This window comes from Phycodurus eques, chromosome 1, assembly GCF_024500275.1.
Source record: "Phycodurus eques isolate BA_2022a chromosome 1, UOR_Pequ_1.1, whole genome shotgun sequence".
NCBI lineage: Eukaryota > Metazoa > Chordata > Actinopteri > Syngnathiformes > Syngnathidae > Phycodurus > Phycodurus eques.
This window is the reverse complement of record NC_084525.1, coordinates 11,177,807-11,199,919: the sequence shown is the minus strand read 5'-3', so window position 1 is coordinate 11,199,919 and position 22,113 is coordinate 11,177,807. Positions and strand designations below refer to the sequence as shown.

The 22,113-nt window shown below is 40.6% G+C and overlaps 1 protein-coding gene across 3 annotated transcripts in view; it reads right to left on the bottom strand.

Annotated features, from left to right (window-relative positions):
• The window catches only part of LOC133402741 (activin receptor type-2A-like), a 67,857-nt gene extending 64,879 nt beyond the window's left edge, over positions 1 to 2,978 (bottom strand). For 2 of the 3 annotated variants that reach the window (XM_061676800.1, XM_061676819.1), the window contains exon 1: positions 2,070 to 2,978. In XM_061676800.1, the coding sequence (XP_061532784.1) occupies positions 2,070 to 2,136 (67 nt within the window). In that variant the 5' untranslated portion in view covers positions 2,137 to 2,978. The remainder of the gene's footprint in view (positions 1 to 2,069) is intronic. The other variant, XM_061676810.1, reaches the window with a different exon arrangement.
• Positions 2,979 to 22,113: the final 19,135 nt, after the last annotated feature.

Below are 22,113 nucleotides of genomic sequence, written 5' to 3'. Positions count from 1 at the left end.
ATATATATATATATATAAGGAAATCCTCACCTCGTCGGCGCCACTTTGTCGCTACACCGTGGCGGCTGTCAGATTTAGTTCTCTTGCTGGCAGTTGAGGTCCGGGTGGCCGTAGGAAAAATAGTTGGCACCGGTTTCAGCCTCTGCCCAACTACACCTGTGTATCCAATGCTTTCTGCCAACTCTTTCTCAAAACACGGCGATTTGAAGGGATCAGCACAGAGTTTAGAATGCTTGCTAGGCAGCCATAGCTGACCAGGTTTCTTCCCCTGTCGATTGATTTTCCCTATCCGCTGGTCACATATTCATTTTTCATTTGGAAAGCCAAAGAAACTCTTGCCACTGCCTGCACCATTTCTACATCCAAATACCACACAATAAACCATTTTGACATCGCTAAATCATATGACAACAAATACACAAGGACGAGAACAACAGCATGGAATAATAGCACACAACACCGAATGAACAGGCTGTTTGGCTCGTGTTACGTCACAGCGCCGGAAGGAGCCGAAGACTGGAAGGCACTAGATGCAAAAAGCAGAAGGTGCATTCTGAATCATGTTTATCGATTTAACTGCTGTATACTCCTTTGAGAACCAGACCAAAATTGTTGTGTGACTCCCTGGTTAGACAACCCTCACTCCATTTTCTCTTTGCAAACTTTAAGCTTAAGAAAACCTTTAGTAAAAACATTCTCACACATACAAGAAGTAATACAATCACTGAAAACAGCCATTATGAAAGAAAACTCTTTAGTAGATTTAACCTTCTCAATAGTATTAAGCAAAGCAATACTTTTAAACAGAAAAAACTATTTGAAAGGAATAGTCACCAGAGCCAACAACTTCAGCAACTCGCATCAGCTGGCCTTCTGCAACACAGTGGACAATGTCAACCGAAGACTTCACATTTGCCATTTCATCTGTAAAACTGCACGCCTCTCCAGTTTGTCATTATTGTTGTCGTCCAAACAGACATAAACCAACGTTGATCCAGAACACCACCAACAGGGAAGACAGAGAGAAAGAACTAAGGATACTTGCTGGGGAAAAAAACTAGTTACAGATCAGATAAGCTTACAAAATCATATTGGTAGGCCTCCAGACAGGTTAATGCGTTATATCAGCCTTTAACATGTTTCACTGCTGCAAACATGGACTCTGCACTTGCACGCATTTAGATAACTGCCTTGTGATGAACGTGGACATTTAAGTTTTATAATCTGCATACAAGATGGGTAATGAAGCACAACTTCAGCAAGGACTCCCCAATGGACTCCTTTACATACCTTTCATTTCGATAATGAATTAAATGTATCATGAGCAGGACGATATGCACTATCACAACATAAAAACATAGCTGTGTGGATCAACTAAATCAAACGGTATGTGACCATTGCAACTTATCTGTTTGTCACTGATTGAGCTGCATCAACAACTGCTTCAGATGTTGCATACAAATGTTTTGATAAAGAGCAATAACAGGACATGAATACTTGTTTTAATAGTGCCTGGTGCTATTGCTAATAAGGCGTTATAACAAGTGATAAATGTTTACATCAAGCCCTTTATTAAGCCATGACTTGCATGAACGCAAACATTATTCTGCAACACTAGTGGTTAATTGCTAAGTATTCCTAATTCACAAATTAAACTAAATATGCATGAGGAAAGCTTGTTTTTGCTCTCCATTAGGCCATCAGGTCGAAAATACTGAACAATTCCCGCAGTAAAATGATAGATACACTGCAAGAATGCTATCATGAAATATCTTAACTACAATTCCAATCCTACTTAGTATGTCTACGATGTTTAGTTAATCAAACTAGCAACAGGGGACAATACAATCCATTAAAAGTAAATATTTTTGTTAGTATATTATTTGTTGAGGCTAAAGTGTGAGGACGGAAAAAATAAAAACAACACCGGCCACAAACGATGCCAGGATGAGATTAACACACCCACCCGTTACCCCACGGGGTTGCACTGCACCGGATTCTGCACAGGTAACAACCGGCATACATTGCACAAAATGGGCATATGACTGATATGCAAGTACGTACAGTACCTCCAAACCCACCTGAAGAACAGGAGATGAGGAAAACGGCGAGGGCCAGTTTGGTGGCGTCTCCCATTTTCCATCCGAATCTGATCCTCAGATAATAAAAAAGTTCCAAGAAAAAATAAGAAGAAGAAACGACAAAAAAATCCTCACAGCGCCAGAGTCAGGAGGAGGTCTGTCTCTGCAAGTTGGACATCTTTACAACGAGATAAATCCAAAGATATCCCGGGTAATGCAAGCCTCACTAGTCCGAAAGGGGGGGGGGGGGGGGGGGTAATTTGGTATTTCCACGTTTACAGATGAGCAATGGAAGGCGATTTCTTCTTGGCATTCAAGCCAACACTAGCATATGTTTGGCATGCTGGAGCATCGTAACGAACAAACGTGGCTTTGTTGGAACGATTGTTTTGTCAGAGCAACGGAACAGGGAACCGAGCCAGAACCGGACAGAGGCGATCTCCATCGAACTGGAAATCAAGCGCACTCCGTCCTCTAATCAAACTTGTCCTCGGTGAGTTGTTTCGCATTGCATGAAAACGTCAAATTGGCGACCATTTCCCAACACCAGAGTGGGATAAATCGATTTTTCACCCCCAACTCCGCGCAGTAGCCTGAATATTGCCTAATAGTCCAACCAGGCAGCCAGGCCACAGACGAAGATCGGTCCGCCGCTCCAGAATGCAAAAACAGAGCCGAACTGCGAGGTGCTCTTCGCTTAAAGCTCTTCAACAGACGTCCACATCGAAATATGCCCGAGAAAATATGCTCATTTGACGAGTGCAACCACTGGAAACCCCGTTAATCCTCGTAACTAATATGGCTTTCGAAATTAGGACGCGCTGATTTCCCCCCTCCAAAGTCCGCCGACGCCGCCGCCGCTGCTGCTGCCGCTTCTGCTCGAGACAATTCAAGATGGCGAACGGATCCGCAACAAGACAAGGATTCTTTTACTTCCGGTAAGGCGTTTCAAAACAATACATATTTTACAAAATGACATTGTTGTTCAAATGTATCAACAATCGCGCACGTTTTAATAGCTAAGGTAGAATAAACACGTTGCCCACACTTTGAAAAAGTATTCTCCTCATGGTTGTTTAATGTAAAATAAAATCAACCATGTAATGTCCGGTAGATATTTTGCTCATTCCTGTGAACTTGATTTAACTACTTTACGAGCGAGGCATTGTTTTTGGAAAGGTTACTCTTTTTTTTTTTTTTTTTGTATTGCGTTTTGCGTGACTGATGGGGGCTTAAATCCAAATAATTTAGACCTCTCTGTAGTTGTATTAGTCCAATTGCTCTCAAGTTAACCTTGGTAGAATTGTAAATGCATCTTACCACTGTTCTGTAGAATTTGTATACTTTGTATACACTAACCTACTTTTTTTTTATCCAGCTGCAATGAACACAGTGAACAAAGCCATTAATTGACTATTGATGCTCCTTCACCGTCCTATTTTAAGGGTTTGTGAAATTGGAATTTGACTTGACTTTACAACAGATGAATGTAAGTTTTTGCGTCGCATAGTCTTTATTGATTAGTTTTGCCTTTTTATGCTTTATTTTGCCCAGATGAGTGATTTTTTTTTTTATTTTTTACTTTTGCATATTACAATGACAATAGGCGGCACGGTAGCCGACTGTTTGCCTCACAGTTCTGAGGTCCAGGGTTCAATCAACGGCCACGCCTGTGTGGAGTTTGCATGTTCTCCCCGTGCCTGCGTGGGTTTTCTCCGGGCACTCCGGTTTCCTCCCACATCCCAAAAGCATGCCTGGTAAATTGCCCGTAGGTGTGAAAGTGAGTGCGAATGGTTGTTTGCCTCCTGCCTGATGATAGCTGGGATTGGCTCCAGCACTCCCGCAACCCTTGTGAGGATAAGCAGCTCAGAAAATGGATGGATGGATGGACAATGACAATAAGAAAAACAATTGTGCATGTATATTTTTTTTACATTCCAAATACTATATACAGAATCTGGAATCACGACAAGGTTAGCATGTCTGCCTTGCAGTTTTGAGGTTCTGGATTCAAATCTTGGCTCCAGCTTTTCTGTGTGAATTTGCATGTTTTTGCCGTGCTTGTGTGGCTTTTTTTTCTGGGTACTCTGGCTTCCATCCACATTTCCAAAAGGTGCATGTTTGGTTTCATTGAAGACTAAATTGTCCACAGGTGTGAATGCTTGTTTGTCTATAAGTGCCTTGTGCAACAAGTCAAGGGTGTTTCCGCCGATGGACCAAAGTCAGCTGGTATAGCCGACGGTTCACCCTCGATAATGAGGACAAGGACTATAGAAATTGGATGAATGGGTATGCAGTAAATACACGGCCTTGTATATTATACAAATAGAATGTCTGTCAGTGGCATCATATCTGTCACTTTATGTGGCTCAACACAGATTACGTATGAACAAAAAGCCTCCATCTGGAAAATATGCCACAATGTATCACATGCTCTATTAGGTCTCAGCATAGGTTGGGTGCTCAGTAATAAATGCTGAGAAATTGAGAATACTATAAAGTCCAGATATAGGCTTGGCCCATCCCCAAATCTGTGTGACACTAATCTCTCTAATAGCTCATAGCAGATCTCAAACGTAAGCGCTGCTAAACGATTAAGAGGTCAAAGGTCTCAGGGGATCTTTCTGCCAAGCTGGAAGCTGAGTCACCTCTTCTATATTGGGGTGTTTGCTTTCATTTTCAGTAAAACACACATTTCTGTTCATAGCTTCAGGCACCAACACTTTCGGGGAGAGGAGTTCAGTTTCTTGTACATGATATTTCCCTTGCAGTGGGTTACAGCTATCTCTGGAAAGGGCTCCTGAAATCGAGCAAGATGACATTTATTATTTCACACATTCAATAATGAACAACTGTAAATGTAATTAACAAGACGTGGTTACCGCAACTATAAACAGCTGCATAATTAGATTACATACTGTGGTCAGATTCCTGTGTCATGTCATGCATCACAAGTGCAACAACATTATTTCAGTTATTTGTTTTTACTTCTGTCAGAGTTGTAAAAATAAAAGAGTTGTACATGTTTCAGACCAAATTAATGGTGAAAACCTTTTGTAATGACTTATCTTGTGAAAGGTTTCTCCACCTTTGAGTGAGGAAGACTTCCAGCTATGCTTCTGGAGATTTACTGTCCAGTTCATCCCATTACTCAACTATCAGATGCCAAATCCCCTCTAATGGCATTACACGTGCCAGAATTACGTATGATGATGCTCACTAATGAGAGCTCAGCAGATACCTTACTGGAACTATTGGCCCCTTTGCACAGAGCAGCCCTCAGGCTTAATGGACTCAGTATTGAGTGTCGGGGAAGTCAAATTTATTGACAAAGGGCTTTTAACAAAAGCAGGTAGCTGGCAAAGTGTATTGCACCACAGGAAAGGATGTAAATACACCTAGATGTGGATGTGGATGTGGATGTGTTGTAGTGTTAATAGGTGAGGCTTGAAATGTGTTTATAATGTGTCAAATTGACCAAAAGATTACATTGACACTGTCAAAGTATTTTTTTGGGGAAAGGACACTAAAATATCCAAATACCAATGATAAATGCACAAGACCTCAAAATCTGGTTGTTACCACCTGGTCATCTGCATCTGACTTGACAAAGTGATTCAGCCACTTATGCAGATTAGCTGAATACAAACATTTTCCCATTTCTATTTTGTCCATTTAAGTGCCTGAGTAGCAGAGGATTTCCAGAGAAACAAACAGCCTATATGTTTGCTCCAAATGACTGAAAAATTCATTTATAAATCCGCTTTTGGTTTGTCACAATGCCACCGCCCGAGTGATTTACCATATCTCAGCACCCGTTCTGAACACTCCCCATCCTGTTGTTTCAGCATGAGTGATCTTTCTCATTGACATCTCTGTTTATGTCTGCAGGCTGATCAGCACCTTAAAGCCCAGTGGACACCGGCCTAATTACTGTTCTCATTCTGTCCTTTCACGATCCCATATGGTAAAAGATTAAAAAAAGAGGCATTATTCAGTCACAGCGAGCTCCTATCATTGTATCTTCTGCTTCCGTGGCTGTTGTATGGGAACCGATCTGCCTCTCCCAATCAGAGAAGACATTGAAGAAAGCGGTTTGGGACCTTCAAGGTCGCAGCAATGGAAAATGACAACACATACATCATCAAACGTTGACAGTTCACACTTGTGTTGTGTGGGAAGATATCAGCATCTTCCTAATCCTTGTAACGTGCCTGACATAATGTACAGCTGTTCTGTGGCGTGTGGAGTATGTGGAGTGTTGTATTTGTGTTTGTTTGTCCATCTGTTTGCTAGTTAGCAGGCTACTACCAGGTTCAGCGAGGATGAAAAGCAAGGTGACAGACAGTGCCATTATGATTCTGAGGGTCGATGGTTTTATTGATACCATTGTGACTGAAATTATTATAATAGATCCCTGTATCTACCACTTATCCTTACCAAAATGTGATGGGATAGTCCTTGTGTAAATTTGTTGCATAGTCCTGCTAACTGTATACAGTATGTCTGACTGTTTTTATGTCAAAATGTATCGTGACCTAATACTTTTGCATGTGTGGGGTATTTTAAAATAACTTAAATACTATAACTTAAATACATCCAATCCCTGCAGGAATATGGTAAGTATAAAATGAACAATATTTACCTCTTAAAGCTGATGTAATTGCAACTAATTGTTAAGATTACTTTCTTTTTAATGATTTGAGCTCAGTCGTCAGAATGTCATCAGGCCCGCTAAAGTAGCATTAACCTGCAAATCTTGCTCTTTGTTAGGTATGTTAGTCTACTCTTTCATTCTTGTTCTCTGAAGCATGTGTCCATCTCAAGGCTCAGGGGCTAGATCTGGCCCGCCACATCATTCGGAAATTTTGTGTAGACTTTACGTTTCTTACTAAAATACCACAAATGCAAATCGTCTTCACTTTTAATAATCTCGAGATAATGCATTTTTTGTTACCAATGCCGCTTTTAAAAATAAATTGAATAATAGTTGAACAAGGGCAGGATGGTAGCCAACTGGTTAGAACATCCTCCTCACGGTTCAGAGGTTGTGGGTTCAAATCTGGGCTCTGGTCTTCCAGTGTGGAGTTTGCATGTTTTCCCATTGCCTGCATGGGCTTTCTCCGCGTATTCCGGTTTCCTCCCACAGAGCAAAAACATGCAAGCTAGGTTAATTGAAAAGTAATTTGTCCATACGTGTGAATGTGAGTGTGAATGGTTGAATGTCTATTTGTGCCCTGCGATTGGCTGACGACTAGTTCGGGGTGTATCCCGCCTCTTGCCCAAAGTCAGCTGGGATAGGTTCCAGCACACCCGTGCCCCTATTGAGGATAAGCGGTACAGAGAATGAATCAATGAATAGCTGGACAAACAATTCTTACTGGCTTCTGATTTTAAAACTAGTTATCCATCAATTTGTTATGTATCTGTAATAAGGCAATTATACATATAAATGGATTAATAATGCCCCTCCAAGGGAAACAATGACTACGTTGTGGCCCGCAACAAAAATGAGTTTGACGCCCTTGCTCTAGAGTTGTTTGCAACCCTAAATTTCTGTCAGAGCAACATCCAATCCTTTCAGCCGTGATTCAGAAAATGGACTTTGGAGGTTGTACTCACCTTAACTAATGCTCTATTATTATGATGCTGTATTATTTTCTGATTTGCAGAGGCTCAGTGTGAGTGACAGCTCTAAATTTAAAGTGCAGGGTGCCCAAAATATGAGTCGGCATGACCAGGGTAGTTTGAAAGTAACACCAAGTAAAAGTGAGCATAACGAAACAGTTGCGCCGTTGTGCAATTAGACCACGATATTTGTGGAATGTAACCTAATACACTGAAACCTTTATAGACAAGTTGTTCCTGGCGTTCTGGAGGGTGACTGCAGCAGAGAGTGCATGCATCCAAATCAAAAGAGGACCATGTTTCTTTTAAGGTGTTAAGCATAAACTCTACTGTATCATCAAACATCCTTATGGGACCACTGGCTACAGAGCTTTTCATCCCATTGCGTGACTCTCCCAGTGGGCTATGGAGGTATTTAAATGCAGTAAGCATGGCAGCCTAGCCAGCACGGCATATTTGTTTTACTGTAGAAGGCCAGCCCACTGCTTGTTACTGCCTTCTGTTCACATCCAATCAGCAGTGCAGAGGCTGGCTTGGAGTGTCAGCATTGCTGTAATCCCCACAGTGTGTGTGCAAGGGCGGGGATCAGGGGTTGTGTATGTGTGTGTGTGTCTGCGCGTGTTTGTGTGTGTGTGTGAGAGAGAGCGAGAGAGCGAGCATGTAGTTGTAGATAATACATAGTTCTGGAGTGACAGCACTCAACAGCTGTAAGAGCCTCTACCAAGGCCTCCCTCCCCGCCCTATCTCAGTTTTTATGTCTCTCATTCCATTTGACAATTATTCATCCTGGTTGGGATGCAGAAGTGATTTATGAAGCGTCAGAAAGACATGTGTAGCTCATGTAGAGTAATCCTAAATCTAAAGTAAAAAGTAATGGTGTCTTCATTGGAGTGAGACAAATGTCCATGTGCTGTGTTCTTTCTCTTTTGTCTTTCTTAGGGTGTATCGAGCTTATCTGAAAATCAGAAATATAATTTGAGGCAAACTAAAATGATTAGTGAATTAGTGAAGACTTGGTTGGAAGGTAGGTGGTCCATTGCAAATATTTTCCCCCTATCAAAAACAGCTTGGAATTGTCAAGGGGTACAGGTCGAAGTGCCTGATAAGCAAACTACTTTACTTACTCTCTGGTGCAATACAGCTGTGCACCTCCTTCATTAGGACTATCCCCTATATTCCCCCGTCCCGCGTGCTATTTCATCAGATTGTAGATTTTTTCCTAGTAAAAAAATTTATTTAAAAAAGACAACATTTTCTGCATCTGTGTACACATTAAATTAAACCATGTTGTTTTTCCTAGTAGACAAACAACAAATCTTGCTTTGTTGGAATGAGCCATTCTGTCTTTTGTAACCAAACACCTCTTTAGTTCCATTTATTTATTTATTTATTTTTTAAGATAAGAGCCAAAGGCTGGAGGGAGACTTAATGGGTTCAGAGACAGTGACATCAGCGGTGCTTTTGGCGCCACTTATCTGCACGGGATCTCCCAGCTGCTTTGGCATTTCCTAAAATTGGTCACATATAGTCCAAATAAAGTTCCAAGAGCTGTGCATTAAGTTATGCATATACTGTGCAGTTGAAAAGAAAGGTTTGACAAACATCTAACTCACTGTGGATGAAATGCTGATGTTATCAAATCATGTTTGCTTCCTTCAGGCGCCTGTTTTAGAGTCATGATGTAGGAACTCATGATATGGTTGATCTTAATTTTAGCCGACATGTGTTGAGTTTGTCTGAAGTATCTGTTAGACTACATCGTCAGTTGTGAGCTGTTGTCTTATGCATATAGTATACCTCAAGGATAGATGGACGCTTCAGTCTGTAATGGAACATTTTTGTTAAACTTTTTTGATGATAATTGGCTAAAAAGAAATCCCCATAAAAATTATGTAAATTACACTTTAACATACCTAATTGTCACACAAATTTAATACCAAGTTAACCAAAAGCTTTTACAATGTACATGCACATTTAATTGACCATTTCCCCCAACAAAATGTTGGTGTGTGTAAACATTATTTCATACCAGCACACTCCAATAAAGAATTAACCACAAAGATATACATAAAGTGTGATAACATCGAAATTGTGTTTCTTTGAGGTAAGGAATGGATTGACTCTATCCCTCTGCCAGGAAAGACTATCATTGCTTCCAAAGTGTCATCAACTGACAATTTAACAGGACATAAATGATTTGATGCAAAGCCAAGACAACAATAATTAAACATCTTCTAATTTCAAAGGTAATTATGCAATAACTGATTTCATATGCATTTATTTATCATGCAGGCGACAGTGTAAGGAAAGCATCCATCCTCTCTAGCGCCAAGGTTCTGAGATAAAGTGAGAGGTCTTCTGCAGAATACAAAGCAGAATATGTGATAAATGCAACATGAATCATAAACTTAGTATAAAAATATAGTACCAAATATGTGTTTGGTAGCTTGTTTCTTTATTTTAACAACACTTCTTGGAAATCAATTTTATACCAGTGGAAAGCATGTTTATTACCCTTTTAAATGTAACTGTAATACAAATGTCATTTGTAAGGAACATGCATTTGTGGGACGAGCAACAGAGCATGTGGGCCCATGCACACGACTGGGGCTAACACAAGCTCAAAACAACAGACACTGGGAACAGAAAATTAGCCGCTTGGCATTGTCAGAGAATATTGGCAAATCTTTTATGGGCACATCCCACATAGCTCGTTGGTTCATTCCTCAAATGCATGTTCCTTGCAAATGAGGGACCATTTAAAAGGGAAATAAAAAGGCTTTCTAACTGTATGAGATTTATTGCTACAACAATGAAATAATCTACTAAACACAAATACGAAATGTCCTTTTTTTGTCTTGTGTGTATATAGATATGTGCACAATTGTGCATTCTTTCTCTCAGTGTGATGTCAGATGTTTTGGTTTTTTTGCTTGTGTACAAAATTGAATCACAGCAAAAATTAAGCCAAAAAGACTTCAGCCACAGGATGTCACAATTGGTTTTTGAAGGCGAGGAAGGCAAGGCAAAAACGTGGAGGACTCAAGTGCAGGGAAGCAGGGAGGCAAGGCAGGAGTGCAGGAGTCTCAAAATGTAATTTCCCCAAAAAAAGGCAAACAAGAAACATAGATAAAGCAAAATAAACAAAGTCCCACAACAGTAACAAAGAAACACTTGAATAAACCTAAAACTGGAAACAAAACATGACTTGTAACTAAGACGTGGCACAGACAAAAACAATTACATCTGACAATGCATTGAAAGAAACCAGGGAACTAAATACAAACAGATTGACGTGACAACAAGGAACACCTGGATAAGACACGAGCCGCTGGAGGGGCCTGATTGATTGACACGAGGTAGAAGGTTGGCGAGAACAGGTGGACACAATAACTAAATGAGCACACGACATGAACAACATGGAACACAGGAAAACATGAAACAAAACTAACCACAACTTAAACCAAAACACAGACCATGACACAGGAAGTTTAATTTAATTCAACACAGCAGAACCCATCCATCCATCCATTTTCCGAGCCGCTTCTCCTCACTAGGGTCGCGGGCGTGCTGTAGCCTATCCCAGCTATCATCGGGCAGGAGGCGGGGTACACCCTGAACTGGTTGTCAGCTAATCGCAGGGCACATATAAACAAACAACCATTTGCAATCACATGCACACCTACGGGCAATTTTGTTGTCAATTAACCTCCCACGCATGTTTTTGGGATGTGGGAGGAAACCGGAGTGCCTGGAGAAAACCCACGCAGGCACGAGGAAAACTTCCAAACTCCGCACAGGCGGGGCCGGGGATTGAAACCTGGTCCTCAGAACTGTGAGGCAGACGCTCTAACCAGTCTTCCACCGTGCCGCCACAGTGGAACCATCGCAGTTAATTTATGAATGGATAATTCAAAATACTAACAAACCATCTGTCAGCCTGATATCAGCGGAAAGGAAACTTAAAAGCTTTTGCTGTTGTTGATTTATCACAGATGTTTAGTTTCTGTTTTAGCTGTTGGTTCGGACTTGGAACATTGATGACATTCAAGTATATCTTAAATCTATCTACAGTATTCATTTTTAAAATTTCTGATGTTCCTCCTTCAAGTCCTTGTAATTATTTCATAGCTTGATTGGTACAGTATATTCTCCCTCCTGTTACATTTCCACACATAACAAATTTTTATAGTAAATCAATGGGGTCCGAATGTTTTCCTAAGGAAGTTGCAAAAATAAATTAAGCCCAACAACCACTCATTCTATCAAAATGATAGAAAAGGAGAAGGAGACCTTAAACCGCATGAAAAGTGACGAAAAGTCATGAGACAACTAGGGGTGACACAATGACATGAGAGGAACCCTGGTGCAGTCAATAGCTCCTGCTTATTTTTGTGAAGCAAGCTTGGGTTTACAATTCTTCAAAACCATAACACTCCACAATGATGCTTTATTTCTAAAGGTCAATCTGAAGATCTGTATGCTGGATCCACAACTCAGGCAAAATAAATTGCATAATACAACAAAAACCCTAGCCAACAATTACTGCCTGCCACCACAAATTGTGTGATTCTCTAGCGAAGATGAGGCTGCTAACGTTTCCGGTTTCTGCGAACCAAAAGTAATTTAAATAATGGTATTGTTTACATCGGGATATAGTTAACAAATGCAGCAGATGCACGTAGTTATGTTATCAGGTTGAAGGTGTCGCAAACATATCATAGATTGTTTCAGTCAGTTGTGAAACGAGAAAATAAAAGTTGTGTGAAAATTGAACAGATTTCTGGTTAAAGAGCTGCTACTGTAGATGCTGACTCCCTGTCAGGCTTGCAAGCAAGGAGACTATGACATGTTTTGTATTACTTCAACGGCCAGACAACAGAAGTGTTATGGGAAAAAAAAGAATAACAGTTATATAACTTGTTCAGCATTACTGGAACAAAAAGTTCAGATTGACTGCTACCATGTTTGAAGATTGCTTCAGATAGCAGTTTTAAACAAACACTGTAAGTTTGTGATTTCAAGCAAATCAAGACAATCTCCCCTTTCTTGGCGTCTCTGTAGTAATTGCTGCCGAGGCTTTTGCTTCCTCTGACTGGGATAAAAAATGAGAGGCGCCAGCCTGCCTTTGGGACTTTAGGGCCTCACAAATGTCTCTTCTCTCGACCTTTGAAATATGACACCGTGCTGCATCTGCTGACTGCAGAACGCAGGCAATCACTGATGGTGCCAGGGACACCCACTGAGCAGAGCAAAACCAGGTGGGCGTGGACATCTGGGTGTCAGGTGTTAAAAGGAAAATATTATGGAAAATTGACTTTTTAATTGAATACAAAAAGCTGTGTCTCTGGCGTGCCTGCCCTCCCATTAAGTGTGAAATTACACAACCAAATAGATCTTTTGTAAATTGCTTAGTTCTAAAAACGTGTCTGTTAGTAAGCTGTTCTAAATTTTGCCGAATTGCATTTGGCAACGTGTCACCCTGCATGCACCACATACACCGATCTGCGCACTAATTGATGTGTATTTACAAAAGTATAATGTAAAGTCCAGCCTCCATGAATGAAAATACAATTACATCTTTATGGGTACTCGCTTTTTTCTTAACACACTGGGCTGCCATTTGACAAGCAGTAGTCACTTGCCTCATTGTAATCCACAAGCTCCGCCCCAAGTCATCATGGTAATGAAAGCTGTTATTCGGTGTTGGCCCTGCAGTCGAGGGGGATAGATGAAAAGTGACTCACATAACCAAGTTGTGAGTTGAGCATGGATAAAAAAAAGAGTTATAATTGCGCTCTAACTCTTGATCTTTGGAGTAGTTTGACGAAGAGACATGTTTTAAAGTGGGAAGAAAAGCACAATAGGTCTATTTTTAGGAAATGAAGACAAGCAGACGATTGGGAGGGGGTGTAGTGTTTGAAGAACCATCACGGAAGAATTGCAAATAGGGTAATATATATTTTAAAAGAAAACTATTTGTGCTACTTGTCATGAAATGTCACGCATGACTCGATGTGAGGTGAGGTATTTTCATATTTTTATATTGAGAATAGCATTAGTGTTAGAACCTTAACGGGGAAAAAAATATCTCAAAAAAGTAATATATAAATATATTTTCCAGCACCTTTAGAAATGGGTCAGGTTCCAAGGGCAGGGGAATTTTGGGTTCAGTGCTGAAACACAGAGCTCAGCAAAGAACCTTGAACAAACCCTGAAGTCTTAAGAGGAAACTTTCCTCAGATCCTTCAGAATAAACTTTACACTTGGGATGGAAGGAGGTGAAGAGGCCTCAAAAGACAAAACTGATTAACAGCCTTCTGCTTTGAGTTATCTGGAGACCCCCTTCCTATTTCAGCAGCACAAACAGAAAAACGGACACGAGTTTGCAAAGCACCAATGAAATAATTGGTTCTAACCCTATATTGAGGAATAAACCTGCAAAACTGCAGACTTTTATGCATGTTTGTCTCTCTTCAAAAGGCAAAGCTTTTTTCATGTCTTAAATGTTCAACGCAGTAACCATTAATCTGTATATATGTACTATCATTAGTAGTCATGTCATACATCTCTCTCTCCCTCTCTATTTATGCAGCTGTGCTTGTTTTAAACTTCCTCCTTTTCCACTTACCGTAGATGTGACAGGCTCTTAGGATGCTCTCTCCTCTATGGAGATGTCTCAACAGACGCAAAACAGGACAGAGGAGCAAACTATTCATGATGACACATTGTCTCTCTCCTGGCATAGACACTTCGAATAATGAGATGAATTTTAATATATATGGAGAATTCAGACAAAACATGTTATGCTGTCATATGTCGAGGTCTTTTCTCCCATTAAAAAGATACTGTATCTCATCCTCCAAGCGTTTGGTATCACACAGGTATCTTTAAATGATATTAAAGGCTACTGTAATACAACATAGCTTTTACTCAGACAATATGTGTAGGAATAAAGTAGCAACATGCCTCTTACATTTAGTGTCAGATCATGGATGCCTGAGTCAATGATGTCAGCAGGTGCTCAAGGCAACGTATCCTGAGGAAATGATGCAACAAGATCTGCCAAAAGAAAAGATGAGGATGAAAAGAAAATGAAAAAAAACAAAAACAAACGCACACACACACACACATAGACATCCAGACATCTCACATTCAGTTTCTTCGGGAGACAGAGGCTGAGAGTGTTAGATGACCTCCCCATGGAATAACAATCACTCTGCGGCTACTAATTCACACTTCAAGGAACACTGTGTTACAGCCATGTAGACAATTCCACCTTCAAATGATTTCACGTGTATCCTTGTTCGACGGGCACTCTTTGCAGAAGCCTCGTTTCCTCTGTCCGATTGTAGAAAGTCATCTAGTGCACAGAAAAAAAGTGACAGTTACATTAGTTTAATGCTAATGCTAATGTTAACTTTGACTGAAAGCAAACTTGAACACACTCAAAGCAAATATGCAATAGTTTTATTTAAATATCATTTTCCTTTCAAAACAAAAGTTTTCATGTCACGTGATGTCTCACCATGTCCATTGTGGACACTTTCTTCTGTCCGCCATTACACTGCAACAAAAGGAAATACGTCCTTTGCTCGAGAAAACTCGGTTAACAAAGGAAAAGTTACAACTTCTCCGTTTTAAATGGGTAAATGTGTTTTCTGTGCCTGTAGGATGGACAACAACTTCACAGACTGCTTTCATAATTTGGAAGGAAACATAGAAAGATTTTCCATCATTGTTCCACAACTCCCATATCCCCTCTTCGTCATCTCATCAACGAGTGAAAGGGAAGTAAAGAGTTTGTCATGGTTGAATTTGCAACCTTGAGGCACCTCACCTTGCTGTGCAAGACCAAGAACAACACCTGGCCCTTGGCCTAAACTAGTCTTTGGGAGGAGCGTATGGTGTCCCCGTATGGCTTAATATGATACATGCATCCACTGGATGATGCAAGGCTCTACATTTTATAACCAAAACGGATTTGTTTGCCTTTTATGAATTGCTTACATCCATGGCGGCCATAATACCTTGTCATACTTTCATCCACTGACATATTCTGGATATGGCATGGCTTTGTGAGACTTGCTCACTGAAGATTGGCCTAACCTTGAAAAACGGATCATCAGTGATTTTGTTTTCTCCACAAAATATATTGAGGTCATTATTTCATCAAATCAATATCTCCGCATTGCATTTGAAATGCTTTGATTATGTACATCACTGTCAGCTGACCCGTGGATATGTCTGTGGAACAGGGATATATCCAGACACCAGAAGAATTCCATAGAATTTAAGGAGCTCATCTACACCCATATCCACTTGCTTGGCCTAGGTCTGCATGGAGTAGAGATTGGACATTTTAAGGGTGATCTCTCTTAGTGTGAGCGGACACATTAGCAGGAAAATGGTCATTGGCTCAGGACAGCTTTGTATGAAACATTCAGCAGCATTTGGGCTGTATACTGTGTATTTGGGAAGACTGGAGTTGGCTGGCCTCTTTGATTGTTTGAACACTTTGTCTTTATTTTTGACCACCTCTGGCTGTGCTAATGGGACTTCTTACTCGACCCTCCAACAGCTAGAGGACCATAGAGATTTCTCAGATGGGCTCTTCTGGCGACTACATGTCTTTGGAGGTTCTTTAGGCTTGGCCTGCATTTGGGTAGAGGACCTTTGAGGTTCTTTTGTCTTGTCCCTATGGTGGCTGGAGGGGCAATGCATTCTCTGTTGTCAAAAGGTAGTGCTGGTGGGTTGGGGGAGGGGAAAGTTGTAATCAATGTTGTCCTTGTCATCATCTGTGCCCACAAGTTCAGCATATGCATTCAACATCCGTGCTGGCAAATATCTATCTATCTATTTCCCCCTCATAGTTGATATCAGAGCCATCACTATCACAGTCACTGAATGGCATAATTTTTATTTGGGGAGGGGGGGGGGGGGGGTGAACTGCAATGCTGCATGCATTTTCTGGGCTATTACCTACACCCAAAATAGCAAGAACTTCACTCTAAGTGAATCTATAAGAGAGAAAAAAAGATTATACTTAGACACAGCAAGTATTTTGTATTTATAGACAAATACGTGCACAATGTGCTATCCCACGGGTCACTATTGTGACCATACATATGTTTACTTATTCTGCAAACACAACAAACACATTTGAGTAATTTCAAATACATGTATCAATACTTACCACCCTAAAGATCATATGTACAGAAAATCTTTGTCCTATCTTTATTTTAACATACTTTACTAACCTTTTTTGGGGGAGGCTTGAGGCAGTCATCCTCCTGCAACAAGGTGCAACAAGGAAGTAAACAGCTCTGGTCATGTGACAATTTATTCCAAACGTGACACTGCATACATTTCATCCCAACACTGTATTATGTCAATATTTACTAAAAACATATTTTGAAAGATTACTCAGTAAAATTTTTAGAGCCCTATAAGTAAAATTATTGTTTACGTTCATTATTGTAACCGGTGGGTTGAATGAAGGTTGTTACAGTCTCAGTTGTGTTGTCCTGTTTCAGAGTGAAGTGCAAACTATGGAGAAACCTCTGTCCCCCCAGGTTAGGTGCTCGGTCCGAACGAGAGAGGAGGTTTGCATCAGGCTCGTAGAGGGTGCGGCAACAGATGTGGTGATGGAAAAGGTTAGTGAGGTAGGAGGGGGATCTCTTTATGGAGGGCATTAAAGGAGCGGAGGAGGACTGGATGCACTGGGAAAGTTCGGGAGGACAGAGGTCATTGTGTTCACGGGAACAGGAGTGAGGGAGGATACGAGCAGAGGAGTTTTGGATGTACAGTACTAAAGTTTTGGTAAGGATTTTTGAACCATAGCGAATGCTCTTACAGTAATCGAGTCTGGATAGGATGAAGGCATGGATTTATGTTTTGAAAGCAGCAAAGCATAGCAATGGACAGAAGCGAGCATGTTTTTAGATGGAAAAAAGCTGCTTATGTTAGATGGTTGACATGTTGACAAAACAGTGTACTGTCAAATGTGTTTCCAAGATAACACGTGTGAAGGCAGGGACTGTATGTATAGGAACATTTGTTAATTCACAAATTAATTCAACAATTTACCTTTCTTTTGCAGTGAATGGGTGTTTTTTTTTTTTTTTTTTTTTTTTTTTTTTTTTTTTTAAAGTAGATATTGTCTTAGGCGGCACGGTGGACAACTGGTTAGAGCGTCAGCCTCACAGTTCTGAGGACCCGGGTTCAATCCCCGGCCCCGCCTGTGTGGAGTTTGCATGTTCTCCCCGTGCCTGCATGGGCTTTCTCCGGGCACTCTGGTTTCCTCCCGCATCCCAAAAACATGCATTAATTGGAGACTCTAAATTGCCCGTAGGCATGACTGTGAGTGCGAATGGTTGTTTGTTTGTATGTGCCCTGCGATTGGCTGGCAACCAGTTCAGGGTGTACCCCGCCTCCTGCCCGATGACAGCTGGGATAGGCTCCAGCACGCCCGCGACCCTAGTGAGGAGAAGCGGCTCAGAAAATGGATGGATGGATGGATATTGTCTTAGAAAAGGTGGGTGACCACTGCTATTGATTATAAATTAAAGAAATCAGCTAAATCAGTAATTCCCAACCAGTGTGCCATGCCACAATATTGTGCTGTGAAAGATCCCCAGGTGTGCCACAAGAAATCATTCAATTTCACTTTAATTAAAAATAAATAAATAAATAAATACTAAAAGTAAAGTATCTTTGTTAATATCAATCTATGCCAGCTACGCATAGTGACAGGCAGAATAATTGAATGCTCTTCCACTAGAAGATGGCATCCACTTTTTGTGACTATTTGGTGGTGTGCTGTGAGATTTTTTCCAATGTAAAATACGTGCCTTGGCGCAATAAAGGTTGGGAAACACCAAGTTAAATTGACTGCATTTATGTTTGAACAAAATAACAGAATCCTTCTGTGTGTTTCTGTCATGAATTTCTATGGCTGGAAAGCCAGATCAAGTTAAGTGGTTGAGGTGAGACAGAAGTTGTGGGTGTTTTTGAACAGATTTGGAACCTATGAGTATCATCTCAGAATTTTCACCGTTTAGTTGGAGGACGTTTGCTTGCATCCAGGATTTTACGTACAGTAGTTTGTTGTGGCTGATGGTGAGGGTAGAGAGGGTTGACGTGGTGGTGGTTTTGGTGGCAATGTTGGTCTGGACATATCCAGTGTAGCAGGGAAAAGGAGGCCATTTTATGATGTTCCCAAAATGCTGGGGAATGCCCACATCTCTTGACACTTTAAGAGTCCCTGGCTGATTCAATCCTGTTTCACTCAAATTTGCACGCTATGCTGCATCAGTGGTGGGTAGTAACGCACTACATTTACTCCGTTACATTTACTTAAGCAACATTTTCGATAAACTGTACTTGTCAAAGTACTTTAAATGCACCATACCTTTTACTTTTACTTGAGTATTTATGTGAAGAACGATCGATACTTTTACCAAATTACAATGATCGACATGCCGTTTGCTACTTTTATGTATCCATTCTAGCGTGTGCGTGTCTATTTTTAGACTCCATCTTCGACTTCCGCATAGGGCGCCCGTTGCGTCAATCCAACGTGGTCAGTAATGTCATTTGACTCCAATTCAACAATCAGACGACACAAGGCAGTCACATGACCGTGCACGTAGCATTTGCGAGCCAATCAAAATGACTAATTTTGGGGGGTAACACCGCGCGAGTGTGTTTACTTTACATACTCCAAAAAACAACAGCTTAAACATGCAGCATAGTTTTGTCATTGGCCAAATTTGAATATTTCAGCCCACTTCTATCTTGAGAAAAGACATTGCAGTCAGTTGCAGATGTTTTAAAGGAAGAGTTAGCTAAGAATGTCTTGGAGGTGAAAAGAATATCAAATCGAGTGATGAGGCTGAAATTTGAAATCGAGGGTGTTATGTATAATGTGATTAGCGGCTATGCCCCACAGGTAGGATATGAACTAGAGGTGAAAGAGAAATTCTGGAATGAGTTAGACGAAGTAGTTTTGAGCATCCCAGACAGAGAGAGAGTCATGATTGGGGCAGATTGTAATGGACATGTTGGTGAAGGAAACAGGGGTGATGAAGAAGTAATGTGTAAGTACGGCATCCAGGAAAGAAACTTGGAGGGACAGATGGTGGTAGACTTTGCAAAAAGGATGGAAATGTCTGTAATAAAAAAAAAAGACTGTGATAGAGCCTGCAAATATGGATCGCTACAGTTTCGGATTAAAAAATAACTCGGTTATGATTTTTTTTCCATTAATTTAAATAATTTGAATGTTATGACCTCTGACTTTTAATTAAATGTACAGTACATTGTACGAAAACAACCAGACATAAAAACATTGTCCTCATCTGCTTTGATTCGCCTTGACACACACTCAATGTTAATTGCATTTAGAGCCGAGTTTGTATAAAGTTTGCAAAACATTGTTCAGACCTTTCACTCTGTTTTTGAGGTTGTGTATTAAATGCAGCTTGTTTGTTTTTCTGTATCATACCCTGTCAGTGGCATGATAGAAAAAAGGCCGAAACATTTCATGGTGAGTGGAGCATATACAGGCCCAAGAGGAATCCATTAGATTTGAGGTCAGATTAGGACAGTTTTATAAATGTGCACATGCTTGCGCTCCACAGATTTAAGGTGTTGATCAAGGAATGGAAAGCGTAAAAACATGAAAACAGAATCCAGTCACAGTCAAGACCTTAACAGCTAGTGTGCAGATGTCTTTTCTTTCCAGGATGAAGAGCAGACGGTATCTTGTTTAATTTTCTGTGTGTTTGATGTACTTGACATCACACAGTGATCTTAATATGGCATTACAGACTGTGTAAGCTTCTACTCAGGCTTCACAAGGAGAAATAAAGTAACACAGCTGTTAGATGGTCTCAGACTGTCTGAAGTCAGTGTTCTTGGATTCGGCTTCCTGGGAAGATAGGCTGTGAAAGGCCCACACGCTGTATATTGTACAAGCATATTTTGCTGTACAACTCTTTACTTGAAAAGCCCCTTTCCTGAAACAAGATAATTTGCACCACTGGGAACATTGTGTCAAGAGATGTCATATTCATACCAAGATCCAAAATCTTGAATGAAGTCACACTGTCAGTGTGTCAGTGCGTTATTTGACCATTTTATAGTCATATTATCTTCACAATGACACATCTCTAGAGAAATAAGTGCTAATCTTGCTCTGCTGTAAGCAACATGATGTGTGTCATCTGTATTATTTGACATGGCGTGCAGTTCACTTCATATGAATCATTTGTTCCCCCCCCCTCTTCAGTGGCTGTTTTTGATAAGGGCGACATGCATAGCCAACAAGGGCCGCAATCTTTGAGGGGTGGCACCGGCATGAGTGAAAAAAGCAATACAACTTTCATTCATTATTTTCAATATGAGCGGCTTAGCGTCCTTTGGAAAAAAAAAAAAAAAAAAACTAAAGCCAAACGAGTGCACTACAGTAGGCCCCACACTCACTGTATGGAGAGACTCCACTAAAGAGGAGAGACACGCTTGGAGGGGGAACTAAAGGCGATTCAGAGCTGCTTTAACAGTGCAACGACACCGTGTGGCTGGGCCCCACCTCCGACAGAGGCCTCATATTGGTCTGTCAACGACACAACTCTAAACAGACATTGCAATGACATGTTGGGTGTCGGAGTGCTCTCTTATGGTGCCCCCTACTAGCAGGATTGTTGGAAATATGTCTACAGCACAACAAAATGAAGCAAACCTATCGGTCAAGGCACGCAAAAAGGAAAAAACAACAACAGGATGAAGAAAAGAACAAATGGCATAGTATAATACTGCCAGTTTGTCCCAGTCTCGCCAAACAGCACAAACATTTACCTCACATTAAACATTAGTTAAACAGCACACCTGCTAACAAGTTGTATAACTGTTTGAATTTGTTTACACAGAACATGTATATGTCATTATTAGCCACGTTGCAAAATTTTTTGTCCTGTGCTGACAATGATAATATCTCCTATTAGCAGAATAATGCATTTGCTGTCAAATGCTAAAACTGATACCAACCTCAATTGTGCTAACGGCTTGATCTGTCCAAACTGATACCGATTTGTTTTTGGAATTGAAAGATACAGTAGTGGTTTTCCCGCTCGCTGGCTTATCATTGCCCTTCGCCATTTTAGGATTTGTTCTCTGCTGGCCGGCAGTGCTGTGTGAGGATACAGTGCTGTGAAAAAGTATTGGCCCCCTTCTCAAATTCTTATATTTTTGCATAGTTTCCCCACTTTAATGTTTAAGATCATCAAACAAATGTAGATATCAGACAAATATAACCCATTTGAAATTAAAATGCTGTTTTAAAAAGGTGATTTCCTTTATTAAGGAGAAAAAAAACTATTCAAAGTTACCTTGCCCTGTGTGA